The sequence below is a fragment of the Anolis carolinensis genome, chromosome 6 (assembly GCF_035594765.1).
Source record: "Anolis carolinensis isolate JA03-04 chromosome 6, rAnoCar3.1.pri, whole genome shotgun sequence".
NCBI classification, from domain to species: domain Eukaryota; kingdom Metazoa; phylum Chordata; class Lepidosauria; order Squamata; family Dactyloidae; genus Anolis; species Anolis carolinensis.
The window spans coordinates 5410195-5437828 of NC_085846.1; the positions used below are offsets into that span (position 1 = coordinate 5410195).

At 42.3% G+C, this 27634-nt stretch overlaps 2 protein-coding genes across 4 annotated transcripts in view; one reads left to right on the forward strand and one right to left on the reverse strand.

The window, feature by feature from the left end:
• Positions 1-27256, reverse strand: atp1b2 (ATPase Na+/K+ transporting subunit beta 2). 2 transcript variants are annotated; one of them, XM_062984545.1, is made up of 8 exons: positions 26995-27256; positions 14291-14419; positions 11887-11991; positions 9425-9627; positions 8495-8551; positions 5897-5926; positions 4906-5004; positions 1-2015 (listed from the first exon to the last, which is right to left on the reverse strand). In XM_062984545.1, exons 1-8 carry the CDS (start codon positions 27104-27106, stop codon positions 1851-1853), a joined length of 900 nt encoding a protein of 299 aa, XP_062840615.1. In that variant the 5' UTR covers positions 27107-27256; the 3' UTR covers positions 1-1850. The 2 variants fall into 2 exon arrangements, with proteins under 2 accessions (XP_062840615.1, XP_062840616.1); XM_062984546.1 differs by lacking the exon at positions 5897-5926 and having other exon boundaries at positions 26995-27255.
• The window catches only part of grk1 (G protein-coupled receptor kinase 1), a 79189-nt gene continuing 53525 nt past the window's right edge, over positions 1971-27634 (forward strand). Inside the window, exon 1 of one of the 2 annotated variants that reach the window (XM_062984538.1) lies at positions 1971-2107. The gene's annotated coding sequence lies outside the window, so the exon portion shown is untranslated. The remainder of the gene's footprint in view (positions 2108-27634) is intronic. The other variant, XM_062984537.1, reaches the window with a different exon arrangement.

The window sequence follows — 27634 nt, forward strand, 5'->3', positions numbered from 1 at the left end:
AGTTCGGGAAGAGCACAAAATGTTGATAATATGCCAGTGTTAACTGGCAGTATTGGTGGCCACAAAATGGCTGACATTCCTCAAAGACGTCAACACACGGAAGAGAGCAGCCATTTTGTTTCCTGGAGAATAATATTTCACAGCCTACATAGGTTCTCCTTAGAAGTCAGACATTATGGCATCATTTTGTAGTTCGGGAAGAGCACAAAAGGTTGATAATGTGCCACAAGAGGCCACAAAATGGTCACCATTCCTCAAAGACATCAACAGAGAAGAGAGCGGCCATTTTGTTTCTTTCCCAATTGATAAGAAGCAGACATTTTGTTTCCTGAAGAATAATATTTCATGGCCTATACATGTTCTCCTCAGATATCAGACATTTTGTGGTTTGGGAAGAGCACAAAAGGTTGATAATATATGTCCACCATCCCTCAAAAACATCAACACACAGAAGAGAGCGGCCATTTTGTTTTTTTCCAAATTAAGGAGGAGCAGCCATTTTGTTTCCTGGAAAATAATATTTCAAGGCCTACACATGTTCTCCTCAGAAGTCAGACACTATGGCATCATTTTGTAGTTCGGGAAGAGCACAAAAGGCTGAAAATATGCTGCAGTATTTACTGACAGGATTAGTAGCCACAAAATGGCCGCTATTAACACTGAAGAGAGCAGCCGTTTTACTTCTTTCCCAATTGATGAGCAGCCATTTTGTTTTCTGGAGAATAATATTTTACAGGTTCTCCTCAGAAGTCAGTGGCTTATATATCCTAAACCTCATGCAGAGATATATATATATATATATATATTCACATTAATAGAATCTTTGTTTTCCCACAAGATGGCGGCTCCAAGCCTTTATGAGGCCAGAGACAAAATGGCGCCCAATAGTCAACTCCCATGATTTCATACCATTGCGCCATGGCAGTTTAAAGTGGCGCTGAACCGCATTAATTCTACTATGTAGATGCACCCCGATTCTAGCATTCTGCAATATTTAATATACCATCAAGTTTGCGACAAGGAATCTCAAAGAGATGGACGAGATACAAGAGCCATGGCAGTTAAAAAATAATGATATCGAACTGCATTAACTCTGCAGCGTAGATGCACCATTAATCCTGCTGAGAACACTTAAAATCTCCATTATCTAGTTCATAATAATAACAAGTTTCCAGGCAAGAATATAAAAGATTTTGGGGAGGAGGGGGGAAACAAAAGAAGAAAAGGAGCATGTGTTTGTGCGAAGGGCAGGAGAAACACAAGAGGGCTCGGCGGTACCTTAATTTTTAATATATATATAAAAAATATCTATATACATTTTATTATTATATTAGGAAATATCTCAGGAAGGGGGAAACAAGGGGGGATTCAGGGTCACAGATTGTGAGGTTAGAAACATGCATGGGCCAACTTGGGCCCTCCAGGTGTTTTGGACTCCAACTCCCACAATTCCTAACAGCCTACCGGCTGTTAGGAATTGTGGGAGTTGGAGTCCAAAACACCTGGAGGGAGGGCCCAAGTTTGCCCACACCTGGGTTAGAGAATGAGCCAAAGTAGCATTCCAGAAGGGGAGGAAAAGATGGCGGGTCGGGTTTTGGAAGCAGCAAAGCCTTCATATTTTAGGATGGAAAAGGAATATGGGATTGTCTAGTAGCCAAGGTTAGTGACCCTAGGACGGGGAGGAAGAGGAGCAGTGGCCAAGATGGACACCATTGACCTCCGGGACCTCGTCCGTCATCAATTCGTCCATGCGTGGACCGGGAAATGGCCAGCGGGATCCTCGGAAGGAGAAAAGAAGGGTGCAAAAGGGACGGGGGGACGCCGAAGGACGGCGAGCAACCCCCCGGCTCTCAGTCTTTGTTGACGCGGATCTTGAAGGCCACGCGGCCGGCAAACTTGTCCCGCTCGTCGGTGGTGGCGATGTTGGCGGCATTGATCTTGCACTCAATGTTGTGGTCCTCGTTGAAGGTGAGGTTGAGGAATTTGACCGCCACCACCGGCTGCGTGTAGTTGACCTGGAGAGAAAACAAGGCACGGGTCAAGCAAGGCGAAGGAGAGGAAGATGTTACCGTCATTGGACCTCCCACATTTACAGGTACATTTGCAGGTATGTACCATCATCGGACTTTCCACATTTGCAGGTACAGTAGAGTCTCACTTATCCAAGCTTCACTTATCCAAGCTTCTGTATTATCCAAGGCAGTCTGCCTTTTAGTAGCCATTGTTTTTGTAGTAAATGTTGCAATGTTTTGGTGCTAAATTCATAAATACTGTAGAGTCTCACTTATCCAACATAAACGGGCCGGCAGAACGTTGGATAAGCGAATATGTTGGATAATAAGGAGAGATTAAGGAGAAGCCTATTAAACATCAAATTAGGTTATGATTTTACAAATTAAGCACCAAAACATCATGTTATACAACAAATTTCACAGAAAAAGTAGTTCAATACGCAGTAATGTTACGTTGCAATTACTGTATTTACGAATTTAGCACCAAAATAGCACGATGTATTGAAAACATTGACCACAAAAATGTGTTGGATAATCCAGAACGTTGGATAAGTGAGACTCTACTGTATGTACCATTGAGGTTGAGGAATTTGTACATTTACAGGTACAGTAGAGTCTCACTTATCCAAGCTTCACTTATCCAAGCTTCTGTATTATCCAAGGCAGTCTGCCTTTTAGTAGTCATTGTTTTTGTAGTAAATGTTGCAATGTTTTGGTGCTAAATTCGTAAATACAGTAATTACTACATAACATTACTGTGTATTGAACTGCTTTTTCTGTCAGTTTCTTGTGAAACATGATGTTTTGGTGCTTAATTTGTAAAATCATAATTTTATGTTTAATAGGCTTTTTTCTTAATCCCTCCTTATTATCCAACATATTTGCTTATCCAAGGTTCTGCCGGCCCGTTTATCTTGGATAAGTGAGACTCTACTGTATGTACTGTTGTTGTACCACATTTACAGGTATGTTCTGTCATCGCACCTCCCACATTTGCAGGTACATTTGCAAGTATGTTCACATGTACAAGCTTATGGTCAACTACATGCAGTTGAAGCTAACCCACAGAGCCATGCTAAAGGAACTAGAGGAATATGCAAACTTTGGTCCTCCAGGTATTTTGGACTTTAGCTTTTTTTTTTTCGTGTCAGGAGCAACCGGAGTTGCTTCTGGAGTGAGAGAATTGGCCGTCTGCAAGGATGTTGCTCATGGGACGCCTGGATGTTTTGATGTTTTACCATTCTTGTGGGAGGCTTCTCTCATGTCCCCGCATGGAGCTGCAGCTGATAGAGGGAGCTCATCCGCGCTCTCCCCGGGTGGGATTTGAACCTGGCAGCCTTCAGGTCAGCAACCCAACCTTCAAGTCACAAGGCTTTTATCCCCTAGGCCACCGGAGGCTGGACTTTAGCTCCCATAATCCCTAACAATCGGTAGTAATAATAATAGCAGTAGTAGTAATAATAATAATAATGATATTATGACATTTAGATTGTATTGTATTGTTTTTAGTGTTAGCCACTTTGGGCCTCTTTTTTAGAGAGCTAAAGCGGGGTAATAATAATAATAATAATAATAATAATAATAATAATAATAATATGCCATTTAAATTGTATTTAGTAGTAGTAGTAATAATAATAATAATAATAATAATAATAATAATAATAATAATAATGACATTTTGATAGTCCGTATTGTATTACTTTGAGTGTTAGCCACTTTGGGTCCCTTTTTAGAGATTAAGTGGGGTTAAAATAATAATATAAAATGAAATCAGAAGGCCAGCATATCACCACTGAGATACATTGCTTTTTAATGGCCATTGCTATTCTTTTATTTAAATCAGCTTCCAAAAAGATGTGGAAGATCTACACATGTTCCCCAAAACTATATTATATACCAATGATAAACCAAGAAGAGTAAAATTAAAAGTACAGTAGAGTCTCGCTTATCCAATGTAAACGGGCCGGCAGAACGTTGGATAAGCGAATATGTTGGATAATAAGGAGAGATTAAGGAAAAGCCTATTAAACATCAAATTAGGTTATGATTTTACAAATCAAACACCAAAACATCATGTTACACAACAAATTTGACAGAAAAGGTAGTTCAATACACAGTAATGCTATGTAGTAATTAGAGTATTTACGAATTTAGCACCAAAATATCACTATGTATTGAAAACATTGACTACAAAAATGCGTTGGATAATCCAGAACATTGGATAAGTGAGACTCTACTGTAACAGTTATAATCAGATAGCACCATTATTTTACATAATATGGAAGACAAGGACTAAGGGCCCTTCCAGACAGGCTGTATATCCCAGGATCTGATCCCAGGTTTTCTGTTTATCCCAGATTATCTGGCAGTGCGGATTCATATAATCCAGTTTAAAGCAGAAAACCTGGAATCAGATCCTGGGATATACAGCCTGTCTGGAAGGGCCCTTAGAATGGCAGCTATGAAAAAAGTGGGCAAAATCCTAAAAGTGTGACAATATATAATTGAATACTAATTTTAGGATTGTCTATATACTATGGTGTTCCCCATTTCTATGTATAGTTGTGAAAAGCTGGACATTAAAGCAGATAGGGAGTTTGCTCATTTTTTTATCGTGTCAGAAGCGAACCGAGGGTACAAGTTGTAATGTATTTGAAAACACAAAGTTTTAAAAAATGGTCATTATACTAAATGTCCTTTGACCAGTAGTAGCTGGCCACTTGGAGTGCCTCTGGTGTTGCTATAAGAAGGTCCTCCATTGTGCATGTAGCAGGGCTCAGACTGCATTGTAGTAGGTGGTCTGTGGTTTGCTCTTCTCCAGTTTGTCCATGCCTGATATACAATTACTATCTTCCTAGTTGATTTCTAAGATAGACCAAGCCATATTACTTACCTGTACTTTTTTGCCATAATAAGGGAAGTACATGAGATCAATGTTCCCATTGGCAGGAAACATGGCCATCTCTCCCAGTTTCTGGGCATCTTCTTCTTTCTGTGAGAAGGAAAAAAACAAAAGTGTAAAACTAGTGCTTTAATACCATATTACTCGAATTTAATACTCAACTTTTTGGAGCTAAATGACCTGGACAAAATGAGGGTGCGCATTAGATCTGTGTCATATGATCATCTTAGTGCTAAGTCAAAGCCAAATGGGAAGCTGAATCTGGAGCTCCTATTTGTGGGACGTCATCTCCAATTTAATGGCCATGGCTCAATGCTATGGGATCATGGGATTTGTAGTTTGGTGAGGCAGAGAAGGCTCAAGACCTTGTAAAACTACAGCTCCTATTTTTCCATTGCATTGAACCAAGACAATTAAAATGGATTGATTCTATAGCAAGGTTTTCCTTTCCGTTGCTGGAAGTTTTGTTGTTCTAACACTTTGGTTTTTAAAGAAGGAATTCTAAGCAGGCAGCAACTGTAATACACTGTATACACCTTTTTTGGCCAAATTACAAAGAGTGCACTTTTTGCCGCCGGACATTATATTTAGCAGCAAATACTTTTTTGGTTTCAAGGTTTTGGAAATCAAGGTGCGCATTAGATTCAATGGCACATTAGACTCAAGTCAATATGGTATCGCCCCATTCCCAATCTATAGGCAGCCTTCACTCAATCCCACTTGACCCACAAACACTATTAGCACACTATTAATGCTCTATCAGCCATTATTACCCCTTTCTGCTCTTATCGGTAGTGTCCATTCCTCATCCCCACCCTGAACCTATCCCTACTAAGCCCTTATTTGGGCTACAACTCCTGCAATCTACTGAAGGACGCTGGGAGATGTAGTCCAAACAATTGTGCCCCAATTCTGGTCCTTCCCAGCTCCATGCTCCAAAATGGGGGTCCCCCGCCCGGCCCCGTTGGCCCACGGTTCTTACTATCAAGTCATCCAGTGGGGTTTTTTTCTTCTGAAGACGGAAACGGAGAAGAGAAAGACAGACGAAACAAATCAGTCAGAGAAGAGAGGATGATGGCACAGAAGAAACAACAGTAACATAAATATTTTTTAAAAGTGAGAAAGATAGATGAAGGAACAACAGTGATGTCTTGTACAAGTGTGCCACCCCAAAATCGGAATTTGATACTCGGTAGGAAATTAAGGGAAAACCCCCCAATTTTCATAAAATATATGAAGGTGCGGATTGAAGGCAATACGGTGAAGCCCTCCACATTTGCAGATTTGATTAACATGCTTTACATGGCCATCGACACTGCCATATGATCCAGTTTTAGAATGCTGTATGGCCATATAATTTAGTTCAATACACTGAATCTGTATTCTGAAATTGCATTTATATGGCAGTGCAGATCCAGATTAAGAGTCTCTAGGTCATGTAATGTAAAATATCACATTAGAGGACCTTATGAGAGGCATTTGGAGATCCTTTAGAACAGTGGTTCTCAACCTGTGAGTCCACAGATGTTTTGGCCTTCAACTCCCAGAAATCCTAACAGCTGATAAACTGGCTGGAATTTCTGGGAGTTGTAAGCCAAAACTCCCGGGGACCCACAGGTTGAGAACCTCTGCTTTAGAATAATCTTATTGGAAGTTGACCATAAAGTCACAATGGAGGACATAAAGAGATCCTTAAGCTCCATATACACTGCCATACAATGCAGTTAAACTCTCTATTCCTTGACAACAGCCAAAGTAAGAGAATGCTTTCCTGCATTTAGAAGTTGCCAAAGGTTTCAGCATGCACTTGTTTTCTTATTTTTCTGCATGAAATACCCTCGTTTATTCAATGGGAGAGACTGAAGGAGGTACTGACATTTGGAGGAGTTAATAAGCGGCATTCAAGTTTCTCTGGAATTCCAAAATGGAGTTTTTCCCCAAAAAATTGTAGAATTTTCTAACTTTTGCAAAAGGGGGAAAGGAGCATTCCCCTGCTCCAGACAAACTGATGCTAGAGGAAGCTCAGGGCTAGAAGTGAAATAGGTCTTGAACTCTCACAAAAAAGCATAATTTCAGTGTTAATTTCAAGGGGTAATTTGACAACCTGATTCATCCCCAGTAGCAGGTTATTCACATTCTCAGCAGACAAAGAAAAGCAGCAGCAACCAACCACAGCCAAGACATTAGTATTTTAGAATATCTAACGATGGAAGTGAAAAGCTCTGCCTTGGAAAGCAGCTAAGGAAGTCTGCCATACGGGTATTTGCAGGAAAGCAAAGTTAGATAAGACTTGTTTGTAGAAGCCTCTAAGTAGAAGAAAAGGTAGGCACTACTATGGGGATTGGGACCACTAGATCTCCCAGCAGCAAGGAGAGTAGAGCATACTGGATTTAGGCATCTAAATAGACCACAAGCTGAACATGAATCAACACTGTGGTGTTGCAACTAAAAAGGCCAATGCCATTTAAGGCTGCATCAATAAGAGTATAGAGATCAAGGGAAGTCATAGTCCCGCTCTATTCTGTTTTGGTCAGACCTCACCTTGAATATTATTATGTCCAGTTCTGGACAAAGCAATTAAAGAAGGAGATGAACAAGATGGCAGGGGCCCAGAGAAGGGCCATCGATATGATTAAAGGCTTGGAAATGATGAATCCCTCTAAGGAGCAGCTTAAGAAGCTAGGGATGTTTATCCTGGAGAAGGGAAGGCTAAGAGAGAACCTGAGAGCCATGTTTAACTATTTGGAAGAATATCACACTGAGGATGGCCAAACTTGTTTTCTGCTGCTCCAGAGACTAGGACTCAATGGAGCCATGGAATCAAATTGCAGAAAAAGAGATTCCACCTAAACAATCAGAAGAATGTTTGCCTTGAAAATACACTGCTGCCTTGGAATCCAGTGGAATTACCTTCTTCTCTGGAGGTTTCTTAAGCAGAGCTGGACGGCCATCTGTTGGGAGAGCTTAGATTGTGTTTTCCAGCAGAAGGGGGTTGGACTGGATGGTCCTTGGGGTCTCTCCCAACTCTATGATTTTATGAATACACTGCATTAGGAAAAGCAATGGGGTCTCTTTCTCTGGATGCTTTTAAGCAGAGGTGGATAGTCATCTGTCAGGAGGGTTTGAATGGTGTGGCCAATGGGGTTGGTCTGGATGGCCCTTGTGGTCTCTTCCAACTATGATTCTATGAAGGCAAAGGGGAACTGAAAAGCCGACATCTCTATCACTATTTCCAGAAGCAAGAAGGCAAAAATAAGCAAGGGGCGAGTCCCGCCGTTGCTTCGGTCATCCGCAAAGCACTATCATTCTGGACAGTTTCTACTTCTGTCCTCTAATGGTTTTTGGTGAGATGAGCCCTTACCTCGTGCTTGGACCTGGGTCTCTGGAGGCATGCAGTGGGGTGTTTTGTTTTTTCCCCCCAAGAGACAAGGAGGTAAACACAGTGGAACGTTAATAACAGAATGAAGTGAGTGACAAGCGAGAAGAGAAAGACAAAACAAAAGAAGGATAGAGGAGAAGGAGGAGGAAGGAAATCTGCGGGAGGAAGGAAATCTGCGGGAGGCAGGTGCCAAAGCTATACCTTTGGGAAGCAAGAGATATTCATCGTCTTGTTGGCTCCAGCGTAAAAATTGATGACCTGAAAAAACAAAATGAGGGTGGAGAAGAAAAGAAATTAATAGATTAATAAACTGCAAGGACTTTTCTTTCTAGTGCAAGAAGATTGAACTAGATATCCCTTGGAATCCCTTCTATGCATTAACACCTGGCGTGGGCAAACTTCGCCTCTCCAGGTGCTTTGGACTTCAACTCCCACAATTCCTAAAAGCCTACCAGCTGTGAAGTCCAAAACACCTGGAGGGCCCAAGTTTTCCCATGCCTAATTTACACTAAGAATTGATGCAGTTTGGCCCTGTTTAATTGCCCTGACTGAATCCTATGGGTTTCTGGGAACTCTAGTTTGGCAGAGAAAACTCTTTGGCAGAGAAAACTAAAGAACTTGTAAAATTACAACACCCAGGATTCCATGACATAATCCTATTAAGTGGAAAACCTTCTAATTCTAGGATTCTGTAATATTTATAAGAATCCCAGCCTGGATAAATCTCAAATATTGCAGAACGTCTGCAGGTCAGGATAAGAATCTCAAATTGACCTTCCCGAGCTCTCACTTCTGGATCAAAAATAAAGTCTAATTGGGCCAAAGACTAGCCGGCTTTTTTAAGACCACACTTCTCCCCCATTCAGCACTGGAAGAAGATAGAGCTGTTTGCACAAATAGATACAGCTGTTTCCCGAAAAGGACCAATCTGTTTGTTCTGTCTGCCTAAGGAAGATAGTGCTGTTTGCTTTCCTTTGGGAAGAAAGAATCATTCTGTCTTAATGAACTAGAAATCCCTAATGCCTAACCCGCTTCCCCCTACAGCCCTGTGGCCAAAAAACGGCAGCCTCCTAGAATCCTAGAGCTGGAGAGATCCCCAAAAGCCATCTAGCTCAACTCCCTTCCACCTACCCGGTTCATTTTGACCAGGACACAAGGACGCCCGTCCCGGTAGCCATAGCTGGTGTCATTGAGGCCCGAGCAGTCGCCCAGCATTGTGCGGTTGAACTGGCAAGCCCGCTTGGGGATATTCAGCACCCCGTTGTCGGGCTGTTCATTGTATTGCCCCGGGCGGCAGAACTCATTGGCGGCCACTTGCTTTGAATTATTATAGGCTGCAAGAGGAGAGGGGGAAAAAACCAAAGATATTGCTTATCAAGTGCAATGCACAAAGTTGCCACCATTGCAGCACCAAACAAAAATATGACTGTTTACTCACACCTTTGGGGTGCATCTACACTACAGAATTAGTGCAGTTTGACAATTTTAACTTCCATGGCTCAATGTTATTGAGTTCTGGGAGTGAGGCATCAAAACTCTTTGTAAAACTAGCATCTATGAATCCACTGCATCGAGCCATGGCAGTTAAAGCTAAATGTCAAACTAAATTAATTCTACAGTGTAGATGCAGCCCTAGTTTTATACAAACCTGCCCAGGATACAGGCCAAGTACCCCTCTTTCAAAATGCTTGGAACAAGATATTGGGTTTTTGGAATACAGTAGAGTCTCACTTATCCAAGACTCGCTATCCAAGCTTCTGGATTATCCAAGCCATTTTTGTAGTCAATGTTTTCAATATATCGTGATATTTTGGTGCTAAATTTGTACATACAGTAATTACAACATAACATTACTGCGTATCGAACTACTTTTTCTGTTAAATATGTTGTCTAACATGATGTTTTGGTGCTTAATTTGTAAAATCATGACCTAATTTGATGTTTAATAGGCTTTTCCTTAATCCCTCCTTATTATCCAAGATATTCGCTTATCCAAGCTTTTGCTGGCCTGTTTAGCTTGGATAAGTGAGACTCTACTGTACCTGTCTATATGTACATAATGAAATCTCTTGGAGATGGGACCCAAGGCAAAACATGCATTTCACTGATGTTTCATACGCACCTTATTTGTACATCATGAAGGTTATTTTATACTCATATTTGAAACAATTATGTACATGAAACAAAATGCATATAGAAAGAACCACCAGAAAGCAAAGATGTCACTATTGCAGCCATCCCATTTTTAGATTTTGGAAGGCTTTGGGATTCCAGATAAAGAGATGCCCAATCTGTGCAAGGCTTTAATATGTTTTATGAAATTCTAACTTGTTGTTGCAATGGGTCTTTTTAATGTGTTAAAAGGTTTAGCCCAGTTATGGGCAAACTTTGGCCCTCCAGGTATTTTGGATTTCAACTCCCACAATTCCTAACAGCTGGTAGGAAATGGAGGGGTTTGCCTGGTTTACATTAATTAGGCTCAAGAGCAGGCAATGAAGAGTAACCATCCTCCCTGTGTGTCCTTAAAGTATAGGGATATGCTGCCCCTGAGCTTGGAGGCTCCTTCGATCTGGACCGCTGACCATTTCATATTCCCTGCCGACTCGCCTGATCCCTCTAAGAGGCCTCTAAGCCTCGGACGCGGTCACCGCGTCTTCCTTCAAGCTATCAGCTCTCTAAGTTAATTAACCAGCCCTATGATGAAGGGATAACAAAGGCCGGCAAAAATAATTTAAAAGGATTTGCCGCTCCGCCATTGCAGGGCGAGTAAAAATAGAACAAAGCATCATCGTGCTGCTTGCTGGAGATCAAACAGGTTAATTTATCTCAAGGAAAGGAAGCCTGGAAGCCTCAGGAGCCACCCTTTGAAGCCACAAACGGCACTGGGGGCAAATGAGCCCTTTCCCCAAGCTGTTGAATAGCATGAGTCCAAAGATATATTAAGCACTACTCAAAAGAGACTTTAAAACCCGTATTATGTCATCTTGACAACAACTTTGCAAAGAAGGTCAATGTTAAACATACAAGAGGTTGCTGAACAAGACCTTAACAGAGAAGTTGTGCTTCTATTTCTAGTTGCGGATAAAGCTTTCAATAACTTTCATTAGGAATTTATTTTAAAAGTATTGGCTCGCTATGGGGTGGGTCTGCAAAGCGTTATCCTTTATATGACAGACTGGGAAAGGAGGAAATAGGTCTATGGGTGCTTCTACATTGTGCTTCTACATTGTGTGCTAAATTGGTGCTTCTACACTGAAGAGAGACTACATAGGCATGGGCAAACTTCGCCCCTCCAGGTGTTTTGGACTTCAACTCCCATAATTCCTAAAAGCCTACCCGCTGTTAGGAATTGTGGGAGTTGGAAGTGAAATTTGCCCATGCCTGGACTACATAAACTTCAAAACTGCTCAACAGAAAAGCAATAGTTCTGTAGGTGCATGGTAGGAAAGAGCATTGGATGAAACCAGCTACAAGCAGGCGATCTTCCTTCCCATCACAGCCTTTTCTCCATATTGTCCTGCAATGCACCACAGATTGCCACATATTGGCAAGAGGATTGCAGGGTCAACCTGCCTTCTTTGGTATTCACTTACCTCCCAAGAAGTTATTGAGCATCTTTACGTAACTCTCCCAGACCTCAGTGTTGGAAACGTTGTAGGTGATCTCCAGAGCATCCGTCTTCGGGCGGATCATCATACCTGGGGGAAATTGGAAGCGGCATACAAATGAATTTTGAAAAGCTTGAAAAGAGCCCATGGGAAAGAGATCTAGAAGTTTTAGTTGACTACAAGCTGAACACGAGTCAACAGTGTGATGCAGCAATTTAAAAAGCCAATGCCTCTGATTCTACTTAAACATTAGAAAGAACTTCCTGACTGTAAGTCAATAAGTGGTCTGTGCTTCCTTGGAATCCGGGACAGTTTCCTTCTCTGGAGATTTTAAATAGAGGCTGGATGCCCATCTGTTGAAGGGCTTTGATTGTGTTTTCCTGCCTGGCCAAAAAAGGGTTGGACTGGATGGCCCTTGGGGTCTCTATCAATTCTATCATTTCATGATTCATCTACTTGGCTTTCCTTGTTGGCCTACGTTTTCTCTGCTGCTCTTTTCAGCCTCTTTCTGCAGATATAATTCCCAGCAAGGATGACAGTGACTGTTCTTGGCTGCCCAAATGTGATGATGACCAAGTCAAATGCGCACAGCTCTTAACAGAATGAGCAGACAGAAGATGGGAAGAAAGTGGTAGAAGGCTGCTTTCCAAATATACCGACATCATTAAAACATGAAAGACAATCCACTAGGCCTTAGGTATTCACCTGGCTTAGTTCCAGGACACACACACACCCCATGGATACAAAAATCTCAATATATACAATGGCATAGTGAAATTGCATCCTTATATAAAATGGCAAAATTATATATATAGAATATTTTAAGCAATGGATAGTTGTAATATGTGGATACAGATTCTGTGGATATGGAGGCCCAAATGTATTAGTAACAGCAGTCACTGGAACCAGAATGGTATCGTAGGTAGTGTGTTGATTACAAACCTAGAGACCTGGGTTCAAATATCTTCTTGGTCATAGAAATCCATTGGATTTCACATTCTCGGCCCCAGGAGAAGGCAAAAGCAAACCTCATTTGACAAATCTTGCCAAGACAACTCCATGTTAGGTTAAACCTTAGAGTTGCCGTAAGTCAGAAAAGACCTTAAGGCAAACAACAGCAAATAATAATAGGAAAAACAATAACAGCAACCCAATCCTGGGAGAAAGGGCAACTTGCTACACTAAAACAAGTACACATAAACTTCTGCACCCTTAAAATGTGCAAAAATAAAAATCTACACCACAAATAGAATTAAAAACAATTTTAAAACATGCCAATTAGCAGACATAAAATATTCATAGTGAAGCTTCTAATTCAAAGGCAGGCAAGCTCCAGAGTGCAATTCTGAGCCTGTGCCAGTCCACAAAAAAAATGCAACACATTAATAAATCACATTAAAAATGGAAGAGGCTCACATTCCTCTTCTTTCTGAGTGAGGCATCTGTTTGTATTCAAAATCACATTATAGGTGCACCGTAAATATCCAAAGGCCACTTTTTGCTGATCCCAAAGAATTCTGGGAGTTGTAGTTTGAGGGATATGGGAATGATGTACTAGAAAGACTCCAACCATCCCCTCCGGGACAACAATTCCAAAAATTCTCAGAAAGAGGACACCATTATTTCCACTTTCTCCCTCTCCATCAGGATAAATAAAGTCCAAATGCTGCTGTGACGGCACAGAAATATGACAGTTTTACCAAGAGTTTTGCTCTTTTTGCTCCAGCTGTCCTGGATTGGAATGGGTTTTATTATAGGACTACAAGCCCCAAAACCTTTACAGCTATGCTTGCCTTCTGTTCAGGGCTGGGAAAGACTCATTTCTGCAACTCCCAGAATCCCCAGCGAAATGTGTGACTATAACCTCCAGAACCCTCCTCCTTTAATGCTACCCTGCTCCTTTTGCTCAGTTAGGCAAGTTTTATTTTTAACTACAAGACAAAGAATCCCCAGCTAGGAATTTTTCCTGTTTTGGGATCGTAACCTCCAGAATCCTCCTTCTGGCAAATGGTATCCTGGGCCTTTTGCCCAGATATGGGAAAGTCTCCTTTTTTATGGAGTACAAGGCCCAGAATCCTCAACATAAATGTTCAGCTCTTTCCTTGGAATTGCAACCCTGAAAATCCTCTTTTTGTAATGCTATCCTGCTCCTTTTGCATGTGACACGCTGGAGGATTCTGGGCCTGTAGTCCCCCGTCCCAGTTGCTACATTTTTGAAATGTAGCAATGCTACATTTTTGAAACAACCCATAATCTCAGCCCGTTTTGCAGATTAGATGCTCAGGGCCCTTGCACCAAGGCAGCAGAAGAAAGCCAGACCCAGCTCATGTCTTCTGACAAACCTTTGCTCCAAATGGGACTGAAAAGACATCAACTGAGTAAAACTTACCTGGGACAGAGAGGCGGTCTTGATACTTGGGGATGTTGGGGTCCACTGTTTGCAACATAACCCACATGGTGAGGGTGAAGAGCGCCGTGAGGAAGCCATAGAAGATGAGATAGAAGAGCAGGATCAGGGCTGCAAGAAGGAGAAGAGGCCATGTTTTATCGGGATCAAAGCTATCAGTGTATGTGTGTGTGTGCTACATAACCCCAACATTACAGTTGTGCCATCTGACTCCATTTGCTGCTGGAAAACATAGAATCATAGAATTGGAAGAGACCCCAAAGTCCATCCAGTTTTATTGCCTTCTGCCAGGCAGGAAGAGACACCATACAAGCTCTCCCAACAGATGGCCATCCGGCCATAAATATGATTTATATATATGAATCTTAAGAGTTGGAAGCGACCTCAAGGGCCTCCCAGTCCAACTCCATTTATGCCAGGCAGGATGACACCGTCAAGCACTCCAACAGCTATAGATATGATAGATACGACTGAAAGAGATATTATATGATATATATGAATGATAAGTACATCATAGAATCTTAAGAGCTAGAAGAGACCCCAAGGGCCATCCAGTCCAACCCTCTTCTGCCATAAAGGAAAGGAAAACACAATTCAAGCCCTCCTGACAGATGGCCATCCATCCTCTGCTTTAAAGCCTCCAGAGTCAGTGACAGGAATGACAGTATCCCTAATAGTATGCAAAGGACTGCTGGAAAGTTAATCTACCAGGGGCATGAAGTTTTATGACAAAAATAATTAGATTTTTCTTACGAAGAGGTAGGAAGCATTAGTTAGGGCTTTCTATTTTCAATTTCCCAACTTTTCTTTCTCCTTTATTTCAAAATACCGTACAGCACGGCCGTTTTTCTATCCTTCAGTTTTAAATTAGAGTTCAGCACCTTGGAGAAATCCCTTTAAAAGTTCATACTAAAATTGATAGGCGATTCAACCGCCCTCTTGACACCAGCAGCGTGCTACATGCAGAATCTATTTTCCTTCTATATGTGATTGGTTCTGCACACAAACACACACACTAACATACAGATCTTGGCCCCACAGCACCCATCTCACTTGGTATGAGGGCTCCATGCCAATTTAATTAGAAGATGGGTGATTGTGAAATCCGAGATCCATCTATCCTCCCTGAATATACCTATCTTGAGGGGTTCAATGGGAGGACATCTGGGCTATCTATCTGGCAGCGGGATCTTGGAGGAAGGGAAAGGGGCAGAGAGACATACCCAAAACCCTATTCTATCCCATAAAATATTTTAAGGATTTTAAAAGTATAGATATGGCTGCATACAGGTAAAGGGGATAGTCAGGATTTGCTGGAAGAAACCACAATGCCATCCATGCCTGGAGTGAGCTACCTAACCGGCCACTATAACATGCTACAAAACTAAACTAAAAGCAAACACACTAACCTAACATATCATGCACATACTAACCTAAATCCAATTCCCAAAGCCACCCTCCAAAAGCCTCCAGACGTTTCCTGACCTGTAAACCAACAAAAGCACACAAAAAACCCCATCTACGCTGAACTCCACAAATTAAAATTTCACCCCAAATCCTGTTCCTAGTGTTGCCAGAAAGTGGTGGTGTCCCTTGCCAACAATCATCCACCTCTGATCCTTTACACAAAAGTAAACCATCAAGATGTTTCTGACTACAATTCCAATCTGACTACAACTCCTATCATCCGGAGCCATGCTAAGAAAGCCAATTTTTAGAGGCTTGTTCTACAGAGACTGCCTTTACAATCAAAACAGGCAGTCCAGTCTGCCAAGCGAGAAATGCAAGACATTGCTAAGTGACATCTTCCATAAAGGAGATAATAGTATGCTTTATTTAAAGTGCTGCTTCATCACAAAATACCATTTACCTGCCTACCAAAGGTGAAATCCCCACAAGAGCAGCAACCCAACACTCAAACTGGCTCCAGTCCAAGTAGCATTGCAGTAAATACTAAAAATACAATTTGCAGCAAATTCCAAAAATGCATGTAGACCAGGTATGGGAAAACGTCAGCCCTCTAAGTGTATTGGGTGTTAGGAATGGTAAGACATGAAGTCCAAAACACCTGGAGAGCCCAAGTTTACCTTCTTTCTGTCTGTTCTGTCCTATCCTGTCCTGTCTGTCCAAATGGCATTGAATGTGTATGTGTACTGTGATCCGCCCTGAGTCTCTTGGGGAAATAGGGCAGAATATAAATAAAGTGTTATTGTTATTATTATTAGTTTGTCCATGCCTAGTTTAGGATAAACATATCGGCTTCCCAATTTCAAGAGTGCTTCTACATTGTATATAAATAATGCAAATCTGGCACCACTTGAAATAGCTATGACTCAATGCTATGGAATCCTGGGAGCTGTAGTTTTACAAGGCCTTTAGCATTCTCTGCCAAGGAATTCCAGTGCTTCACCAGGCAAACAAATCCCAGAAGTCCATATCTTCATGGTTGCGTCGAAGAGTCACGAAAACCAGGTGTCACACAAGCAGTAACAAACCAAACCTGGACTTCCCTCTTTTGCACAACTGTGAAAAGGTACAAACGCCCCTTTCCAGCCTTCATTCTGACAATTCATCCTTGTCTTAAGGAGTTAGGAGTCCAGCAGGTGTCATCCGGCTTTTGCAATTGCTTTTTTAAAATGTCCGAAGGTGCATCTACATTGTAAAATGAATGCAGTCTGACCCCACTTGAACCATCGTGCCTCTGTGCTATGGAATCCCAGGAGCTGTAGTTTGGTGTGGCACCCACTCTCTTTGGCAAGGAAGGTCAAAGGCCTTGGCAAACTACAACTCCTACCATTCCATTTAAAATGGATGTCAACCGGCATAAATTCTGCAGTGTAGATTCACCTCCACTTTCTTTTTCCTTCTCCTTCTTCGTCCTTAGCTTGCTTAAACTGCTACAAACTTGAGTTTCTATTAGAAAAAGCCATGACTCAAGTTGGGAGAATATATGCTCATCCATCCCAAAGCATCACAAAATGTAGCCTTTGTTCTAGTTTTGCCCACAGTTAACACAAACCTGTTCCCAATACCAGCTACTCATAACAGCCTTGCAATATATATATATATATATTGCAAGGCTGTTATGAGTAGCTGGTATTGGGAACAGGTTTGTGTTAACTGTATATATATCTCAACTGTATATATATCTCACACACATCACACACACACACACACACACACACACACAGAGTTTCTACTCTGCCATGTAACAAACAGAAAGTAATGTTCTCTCTAAGGCACCATCTATATTGCCATATTAAATCCAAATTATCTGATTTGAACTGGATTATATGGCTGTGTATACTCATATTATCCAGTTCATAGCAGATAATCTGGATTTTATATGGCAGTGTAGGTGGGACCCAAGAAAGAGTTACCCGAGGACCCATTTTATTTTCTCACTCAAAACACCAAAGTACTTAAGCGATAAATGCCTCAGTCCTGAATTTTCTGGGTTTATCCCAACTAAAATGAAGTCCCTAAATCAGTTGCTGAATTGTAAGCAATATACAAAAATCCCACTGGTTCATTGGGTTTGCTGTAGTTGGGACTAGAAATAAAACTTAGGTTAAACTAGGTCTAAACAGTAATACCCTTAAAAGACACCAGTGGTCCTGCCTGATCTTGGAAGCTAAGCCAGGCCAGCCCTGGTTAGCACTTGGATGGGAGACCACAAATGAGCCTCAGGGGCTTTATGGAATATTTCCAAGGAAGGAACTGGCAAAACCCCACTGAACATGCTTTGATTAAGAATATCCTATAAAATTAACGGGATTTCCCTAAGTCAACAGGCCCTCCAAGTGTTTTGGGCGTCAACTGAAGCAGCTGAGGAGGGAAAGGAAAGGCCCGAGGCTGTTAGGAATTATGGGAGTTGAAGTCCAAAACAACTGGCGGGCCCAAGTTTGCCCATGCCTGGTATAGGTGCACCCCTAGTACGACACCCAAAGCCTGTTTTATTACATGCAAAATAGTTTAATATGGTTTTCAAACTATTTGTAGGGAAGATAAAGGCAATCCACACACATTTGCTAATGGCATTACTATTCTTTTCTGCCTTTTACAAATCTTGGAGGAAAGTTTCCTGAAGAAATAAGACAGTAAAAATAACAATTGTGAGGACCAAAGTGACAGTGGGATGATCTTTTTTGCGTGTGTCATCCTGTCTTTCCATAAGACTACTATGTGTGGAAATGCAACAGTTCTGCCTCTTTTTTTTCACTTAACACCTTTTTTAAAATAACCTGGTTATAATATCCTCAGAAACAGCTCGTTCTTCTCGGCTCTCCTTTTACACCAAAAATAGGCATTTTTTTTGGAATCTGATCGGAAAATGCCATCAATTTCCACGATCTTGGAGCTCTCCAGTTTTGCTACAACTCCCATTACACTATGTAACGTGATTTTTGTTCCTGGGTTATAAATGTCATTTCCTAATTGGTTCTGGTTCCTCCAGCATTGGTGATACCACTGCAACACATTGGAAAGTTCAAAGATTTTAGAGATGGAAGGGTTCCTAAAAGTCATCTAGTCCAACCGCTTACAGTATGTAATATGATTTTTGTTCCTGGGTTATAAATGTCATTTCTTAATTGGCTCTATCATAAAGTTTATTAAATTGTCAAAACTTTGTTTCTATGGGAAGGACATCCTGCTGGAGCACCCTTTGCTCTAGTTTTCCAATGAATATCTCATAGAGTCTCAACCACAGTTGAGACTCTAACTATGCTGACGAACATGCCATCACCGCTCAGGCAGGGAGTTTTGAAATTATTGAACAGAAGCTCTCCAAAGCTTTAGGTGCTCTTGCTGCCTACTACAGGGAAAACCAACTGATTCCTAATAATCTAAAATGCAGATGTGTGCTTTTCACCTTAAGAACAGACAAGCACCTTGAGCTCTGAGGATGATCTGAGAAGGAATATCACTGAAACACTGCAGCACACCAAAATACCTGGGAGTCACTCTGTACTGTGCTCTGACTTACAAGAAGCACTGCTTTACTATCAAGCAAATAGTAAATAATATTATATAAAAACTGAGTGGCACAAACACAGTGAAGACATCTGCCCTTGCGCTTTGCTACTCTGCTGCTGAATATGCATGCCCAGTGTGGAACACATCTCACAATGTTAAAACAGTGGATGTGGCTCTTAATGAGACATGCCACATTATCACAGGATGCCTACGCCCCACACCACTGGAGAAATTATATTGTTTAGCCGGTATTGCACCACCTGACATCCACCAGGAATTAGCAGCTAGCAATGAAAGGACCAAGGCATTGACATCTTTGGTCCAATCCTCAGTTTGGATATCAGCCAGCATGCCAATGCCTTAAATCAAGAAACAGCTTCCTAAGATCCTCAGAGATACTTGCAGGAACACCTCAGCAAGCAAGAGTCCAAAAGTGGCAGGCTAAAACCCAGAACCTCAATCAGTGGCTGATACCGGATGAGAAAATCCCTCCTGGGCACACAGAAGACTGGGTGACTTGGAACATGCTGAACAGACTGCGCTCTGGCACCATGAGATGCAGAGCCAACCTTAAGAAATGGGGCTACAAAGTGGAGCCCACGACATGCGAGAAGAGCAAACCACAGACCGCTTGCTACAATGCGGCCTGAGCCCTGCCACATGCACAATTCATGGAGTTTCCCATATCAGTGACACCAGAGACACTCCAAGTGGCCAGCTTCTGGTCAAAGAAAATTAGTATAATGCCAAGATTTTAACTTCATTTGTGGTTTGTCCATATATAATAACTGTATTCTCAATTTGCTTCTGACATGATAAATAAATAACCAATTTGTTATAGTTTGTGCCACAAAAATGAAGTTTCTGGAGTATAACAACTACTTTGAAAGTAAGAACGTCACCATTGAAGAGGAAATAACAGTTTCAAACTAGGAACATATTGTTGTCTCTAGAATTACACGAAGGTTGTGCAAACTCTCCTGCAAAGCCTGGGTCACCTAACACGGAAGGTGATATCAACACATTGGCATCAGGCCTCCTTTCGGGGAGGCAATTACAGAAGTAGGTCACTTGTGCCCATTTCGCAGGACGGGAAACTGAGGCTGCGGAGGAAGCTGCCAGGCACCTCCTTCCGCCTCCGGTACAAAATTGCGGCTCAAGGGCTCCGTGACACAGGCCCTGCGTTGATCCCCATTGCAACACTTTAATTGGAGCCCAGTTCAGATATAGGCCATGTTACAAAGAAATAAATCTCCTAAATTGAACTCAGGGCCATCCAGTGCCAGCCCTGTAATGCACCCTGACACAGCCGAGGACTAGCCTCTGTCAGCCAGGAGCCGGCCAAAACAAAGGGAAACAAGGGGGCGGAAACAATCCCCAGGGAAAGAAGGAAAGAAATCTGGAATAATTTGGAAAAATAACACTATGTAACAAAATGTGAAACATTTTTCTCTTCCTGGTTTGAAAGTATTGTTCCTGTTTAATTGTGCAGTACTTACTTTGAAAGTAGTTATTATGCCGCAGATACTTTGATTTTGTGGCTGCCACAAACTATGTTGAATTGGTTGAGACTCTATGAGATATTCATTGAAAAACTATAGCCAAATGTGCTATACAGGATGTTCCACAAAACCAAAATTTTTGCAATTTAATCAACTTTCCCCATGTTTTTATGATAGAACAAATTAGGAAATGACAATTATATTCCAGGAACAAAAAAAAACCATATTACATAGTATAAGTGGTTAGACTAGGTGACCTTTAGGACCCCTTCTGTCTCCAAAATCTTTGAACTTTCCAATGTGTTGCAGTGGTATTACCAATTATGGGGGAGGGGGGGGGCAAAAAAAATCTGTAGTAATCTTATTACACATCTAAAAATACTCCCCATGAACAATGCATTCCACAATTTCTTTACATGGTAAACCCAGGACGTATCTACACTGTCGAATGAATATAGATTGACCCCCTTTCAACCGCCTTGGCTCAATGCTATGGAACAATGGTAGTTTGGTGACACAACAGCCCTCTTTGGCAGAGAAGATGAAAGACTGGGAAATTACAACTCTTGGGTTTCCATAGTACAGAGTGATAACTGGACAGTTTAGATCAGGCATGGGCAAATTTTGGCCCTTCAGCTGTTTGGGACTTCAACTCTCACCATTACTAACAGCCTACCGGCTGTGGGAGTTGAAATCCAAAACACCTGGAGGGCCAAAGTTTGCTCATACCTGGTTAAGATGCACCCTAAGTGAGCTTTGCAAAAGTTATAATGATGAAAAGGCCTCCCAAAGTTATTCTGACAAACCAACTGCAAGATTGACTCTACATAAATCCTTGTCATTACATTTTTGCTGGAAGGCACTTAAATATGAACTGACCAGAAATCCTACTTCAAATATAGTTTAGTATGCATATGTTTAAAGGTTAGTGTGTGTGTGTGTGTATTACTAGTCTGAGAGACCAAGGTGCAAATTCATGCTTAGCCACCAGAAACTCACAAATTTACTCTCTCCAGGCATCAGAGGAAGGCCATGGCAAACCTTCTCTGAACAAATCTTGCCAAGCAAACCCCCTTAGGGTCACTACAAGATAATGACTCAAAAAAGGCTCACAGCAATAGCAAAATACCCTTGAATCACCCTTGTTCTGGGGTGTGTATGTGTTGTGTGTGTAAAACAGAGAGAAATGCCTTTCATGAACCAGAAGCTGGTTTTCTGTAGGATCTGGGATTTGTCATTTTGGCCAAACTTTGCAGCTTCTGGAAGGGCTGACAAACTCCAGACCCATCAATGGTTGTCCGCCTTATTCAAGATATATTTTCTGAACAAAGTCATGTCCAAAAAGAGGGGCCATTCCCAAGCAGATTTGGCCCCAATTTTATTCCAGATCTCACCTGGAAACTGCAGCTTGGGTGAGGTCAACCCCGGAACCTTGGGCCGTGTCCAAAGGAGAGGCAGAGCTGACATGCAACGCTAATCTTGTTTGTGTCCCTTTTGCATGTGTTGAGCTCTCACACGTGAGCACACAGAGGCCGGCAGAGCAATAACATGCTCAGGGAGACCCCAAAACTGCCCTTCTTGGGTGAATCTACTGTATTAAGGTCCTGTTTCCAACCCATAATATATCCACACCACTGAAATCCTATCTAAGCTCCCTGTTTCTCACTTTCCAGCTCTCCAGAGTTTGGAAAACCAAGCACACATTGGGTATGGGCAAACTCCAGCCCTCCAGGTGGTTTTGGACTTCAACTCCCATGGCTGTTAGGAATTGTGGGAGTTGAAGTCCAAAAACTCCTGGAGGGAAGGCTGAAGTTGGCCTTGTAAGCAGAGGTTGAATGGCCATCTGCCAGGAGGGTTTTGATTGTGTTTTCCTGGCTGGCAGAATGAGGTTGGATTGGAATAGCCTTAGGGGGACCCCTTCAACTCTATCATTCTTGGATTCTAATCTGATACTCATGTCTTTCCACCAATTTCCAAATACAAATGCAAACATGGAGAGAAATGAGGCATCTTGCAGACCATTTGCTCCTAATGCCCAACTCCCTGCAAAAAAATCTTCTACCCAGAACCATATCTTCTGCCCTCTGCATAAGGCAGAATAAATCCTGTGCCAACTCCTCCTCCCAATATTACATATGACACCTCTTCTTCCTGCGGCGGCAAAGGCAGAAAATAAGGAAAAAATTGCTGCTCTCTTTCAAATCGTCTCAGGCACTGCAGTCGCATCATCTTGCTTTCTGCAGTGAAATCCAAGCCAGGCTCCGAAGGCACTGCCTGCCAACCTTCCTGCCCCACATCAGCACATACAAACCCAATCTCCGAAGCCAAGGAGTCATAAATTGCAATGAATGCCAAACTGAGGAGTGGGAGGGAGGGATACACCTCCTTGTGGCGTGATCCACTGATCCAAGGCAGCTCTGTTTCAAGATTTATGCTATTGGGTTCCCCTTTTCACCCCAAAAATATAAGCCAGAAAGGGGGGGGAAATTGAGGAAGCCATTTTCCCACCAGCTTTCAAATATATTGGCAAAGAAAAACTGCAAGATATTTGGGAAGGGACTGCAAAGAATGATTGGAAGTATAAATTGGTGGAAAGGGATGGGGATTTAGTTGGGAGTCCAATAGTCAAAAAAGGTTTCTGGAATGACTGTTTTCCTCTATGTTTTCAAGACAGCAATCAAGTCTGGGTTTTCTCTCTCTCTCCCCCCCCCCCCCAAGTTTGCACTGCGGCATATCCAAAGGTTGAGTTTAATCCTTCTAGAGAAGAAGAACTCCCCACCCCTTGCACCCAACCCACACAGACTGCACATTTCCTTCAATCTCATCCTCCAGATAGTCCTCATTTCCCCCCAAATTGAAGCAATGCCCTATAGCCAACCGCCTCCCCCACATCTCCATCCTCTGCCATTCTCAGTGGGTCAGATTTGGGGTGAGGAGGAGGCCCCCATCTCGGAGGATCCAACTCTCTAGGGTTCCAGAGACAGAAAAGATCTGGCTCTATATATGGGGGGGGGGATCCCTGGACACTACAGTGTCAACTGGTATCGAAGAAAGATGTATAAAATGACATTTTTGAAAATTAAGGGGGTGTCTTAAGAGCAGAAAGGTGCAGGGATCAGATCAGATTTGGAAATGCCTGGCTGTGAATAAAGATGAGGAGAATGCAGGTGGGTGGGCATGCAAGGAATGGTGCAGAAGATGTATACATCAGGATACAGAAAAAGTGTATATGAATCAGGAACTGTACATACGGGTTAAACGATACAGGAGAGCAGAAAAGGTGTATATGTGAGAATATAGGATATGTATATATGGAGGCATATGTATATGAATGTGTCTATACACACACACACATATATATACTGGTGCAGGACTTGGAAGGCAGAAAAAGGTAGTAATTAGGGTGCAGAAAATGTGTATATGAAGCAGGGAATGTATAAACAGGGGTACATGAAAACAGAAGTGCAGGTGTTTGTATATGTGAGGGTACAGGAAACACAGATATGAGAATATCAGGAACAGGGTGCAAGAAATGTGGATAGATAGGTAGACAGATATAGATAAGATAGATAGATGGCAATGCAAAAAGTTGGTAGTGTAGGGCCTAGAATGCAGAAAATATGGATACAGAGCAAGAAATGCAGAAAATGTGTATATGAAGCAAGGAATGTATATACAGGTGTAAATGAAACAGGAGTTTGCACTCCTGTTTGTATATGTGTGGGTACAGGAAACATAGATATGAGAATATCAGAAACAGGGTGCAGGAAATATAGATAGGTAGATGACGGATAGATGGATAGATAGATGGCAATGCAAAAAAAGATGGTAGTGTAGGGCCTGGAATGCGGAAAATATGTATATGAAGCAGGAAATATGTGTATAGGGTGAAGAAATCCATATGTATGTACAGGGAAAAAACAAGACAGACAGACAGACATAGAGCAATGTAGAAATTGAGAAGTAGAAAATATGTATACAAGACAAGAAATCGAAGTGCAGAAAATGTGTATATGAAGCATGAAATGCATATGTAGGGTGCAGAAATGCATATATACTCAGGTACAGGAAGCCAGAGAGATAAATAGACAGTGTGGAAATCGGCAGGCAGAAAATGCATACAGGACAGGAAATGGAAGTGTAGAAAATGGGGGGATACAGAAAATGTATATCTGGGGTGCAGAAAATGGGAGTGCCAATATGCACATCGTGGAAATGTCTATTTGGGGGAGCTGTTGGCTTAGCCGGCCCACCCGAGGGGCTGATGGAGACAGAGAGGGGCTTTTAAGGGAGGACAAAACAGGAGGGAGAACAGATGCTGCACCAGCCATGCCCCCCCCCCCATTTTCCCTCCAGAGCCAGGAGGTTTGGTCTAGGGGGGGCTTGTTGACAGACTGGGCGGATGGTGGGGGAGGGGGCTTTGAGGCCAACTCGGCGGAAGGAAAACCATGACCTACTTTCCCATTCAGCTGGGGTGGTGCCAACAGCACCTTGCGGTGAAACAGGGTTTTTAAATAACGGGGTGCAGAAACAACCCACCACCCCCCAAAAGCCATACTCTAGTAATCCTATTACCATGGGGAAATGCAGCCTCAAAAAAATATCTCAGGCCTGTTGGGTTCATATCTGGGATGCTCATACTTGGTGGGTAAACCCATCTTGACCCTGATTTTCTCTCTGTATTCAAAACCATCCCCATCTGACTCCATTCATTCTGTAGAACCCAGTTGAAGCAATCCTCCATGTTCCATCTCCTGTCCCTTTTTGCACTGATTTTCCAGGCTTTTTTGCAGTGCTTTCAATGGATTATCACCCCACCCAACACTGAAACATTTTATCCACATTTTAAAAGTATTATTATTACTATTATTATTAATAATAATAATAATACTCTCTTAAAATGGGGATTCAAAGCAGCTCAAAGAAGACATCTGGGTTCCTCCTGATTCCCTCTCCTTCATCAATGTTTCAGAATGTATTGAATGGATACAGGCATCTGTTCCTAAAGTGGAGGGGTCTTTCGGCATATTCCTCCTTGCACGATTCATCGCCATTAATCTAAGAACATTGCACAGGTCAGATCTGTCCCCATGAAGACGCTTGCAAATCCTAACCGGCAATTCTACATTTTTTGTTTTTGCTTGGTATAGAAAAAAGGGGCAAATTGTGGTTTCCAGATTCACATAAGACTCCTTGGTTGTTCCTTTATTTGGGTGGATAGATACAGTCTTAATGAAGACATTTCCCCCAAACAGACCTTTTTATTTAAGCCTTGGGGCTGTATCCATATTGCCAAATCATGCCGTCATATGGGACCAAATCAACCTTAGACAGAGCAAAAAAAGGACAATTTGATGATGCTTCCAAGGTTCGGTTAACCCATTTCTGTGCTTTAACATAGATTTATCATTATTGTGTTGTCGAAGGCTTTCATGGCTGGAATCACTGGGTTGCTGTGAGTTTTCTGGGCTGTACGGCCATGGTCCAGAAGCATTCTTTCCTGACATTTTGCCTGCATCTTGTTCTTCATCTTCTTCTTATATTATTATTGTTGTTGTCTTGTTATTGCTATTGGATCAGAGGTTGGATCCACACCGTCCTATCATGCAGTTTTAAAGGGTGCATATCTAACAGGATTATAGGGCAACGTAGATCCCACTTCAGATCCAATAATAATAATGAATTAAATGCCTTGGCATTGAAGTGTTGTCTCCCTTCCCGACCCATCTTAAGATCCGAAACCCAGACAAGCCTCCCCATTACATAATACTCCATCATTCTGAGATTTTCCTACATATATATATATAGAGAGAGATAGGAGAGGTTTCGCATCTGAAGAAAGGGGTTCGGCTTGGCTCTTGCGACTTGCTCAACCCCAAATAATCCTTCCACCAAAATAATCCTTCTGCTTGGAATAATCCGCTGCAAAGGAGTCCTTGAACTCCTCTCTCTTGTCATGAAATCCGCAGTCGAGGAAGGAAGGAAGGAAGGAAGGAAGGAAGGAAGGAAGGAAGGAAGGAAGGAAGGAAGGAAGGAAGGAAGGAAGGAAGGAAGGAAGGAAGGAAGGAAGGAAGGAAGGAAGGAAGGAAGGAAGGAAGGAAGGAAACTGCTGCATCTTTCCCTCCTGCCTCCTTCCTTCCTTCCTCGCCTGTGGACTCCTGGACCCGCTCCTGGCTTCCTCTGCCCAGATCCCCTGGGGAAACTCACCCCAGCTGCTGCCGGTGCGCCCCAAAAACTGGTGCGTCCTGGGGTTCCACACGAACTCCTTCCACTCGGTCATGACTTGCCCGCAGGTCTTCTTCTCCTTCTCCACGGCCATGGGGGGATGTCTCACTCCTGGAAGGGTGGGGGGAGGAAAGAGATCCCTCAAGAGCCCGGGTCGAAGGATGCAGCAGGCTCCAGGAGAGGAGGAGGAGGAGGAGATGCGGGATTCCCAGGGAGGGAGGCGGCGAAAGAGGGCAGCCGCAGGCAGAGCGCGCCTTTTTATGGACCAGCCGGGCTCCCCTGGACACGCCCCCTACGGGCTAAGCCACGCCCCTCGCTCATGAATATGGATCACAGGGCTCTGCTGAGAGAGGACTTTCTTCTTCTCTGCGGTGGGTTTTCTGACCTCGACTTATACTAGCACACTGTGTATATGTATATATCTATCAGCATACATATCTATATTTATACCAATGTCTATAATAATGTGTGTATGCATATATACTAGCACACTTTATATGTATGTGTGTGTGTGTATATATATCTGAATTAATGTGTGTATTAATATATATCTATATCTATATTAATGTGTGTATACATATTTACTAGCACACTGTATATATATGCGTATGTATATATATAA

Excerpts from the sequence above, each read along its gene's own strand:
- atp1b2 (XM_062984545.1), bottom strand. The coding sequence starts at position 27,106 with ATGGCCGTGGAGAAGGAGAAGAAGACCTGCGGGCAAGTCATGACCGAG. Across the intron at positions 9,628-11,886 it reads GCTCAATAACTTCTTGGGAG|CCTATAATAATTCAAAGCAA; the intron begins GTAAGTGAATAC and ends CTCCTCTTGCAG. Across the intron at positions 8,552-9,424 it reads TCCTGGTCAAAATGAACCGG|GTCATCAATTTTTACGCTGG; the intron begins GTAGGTGGAAGG and ends TTGTTTTTTCAG.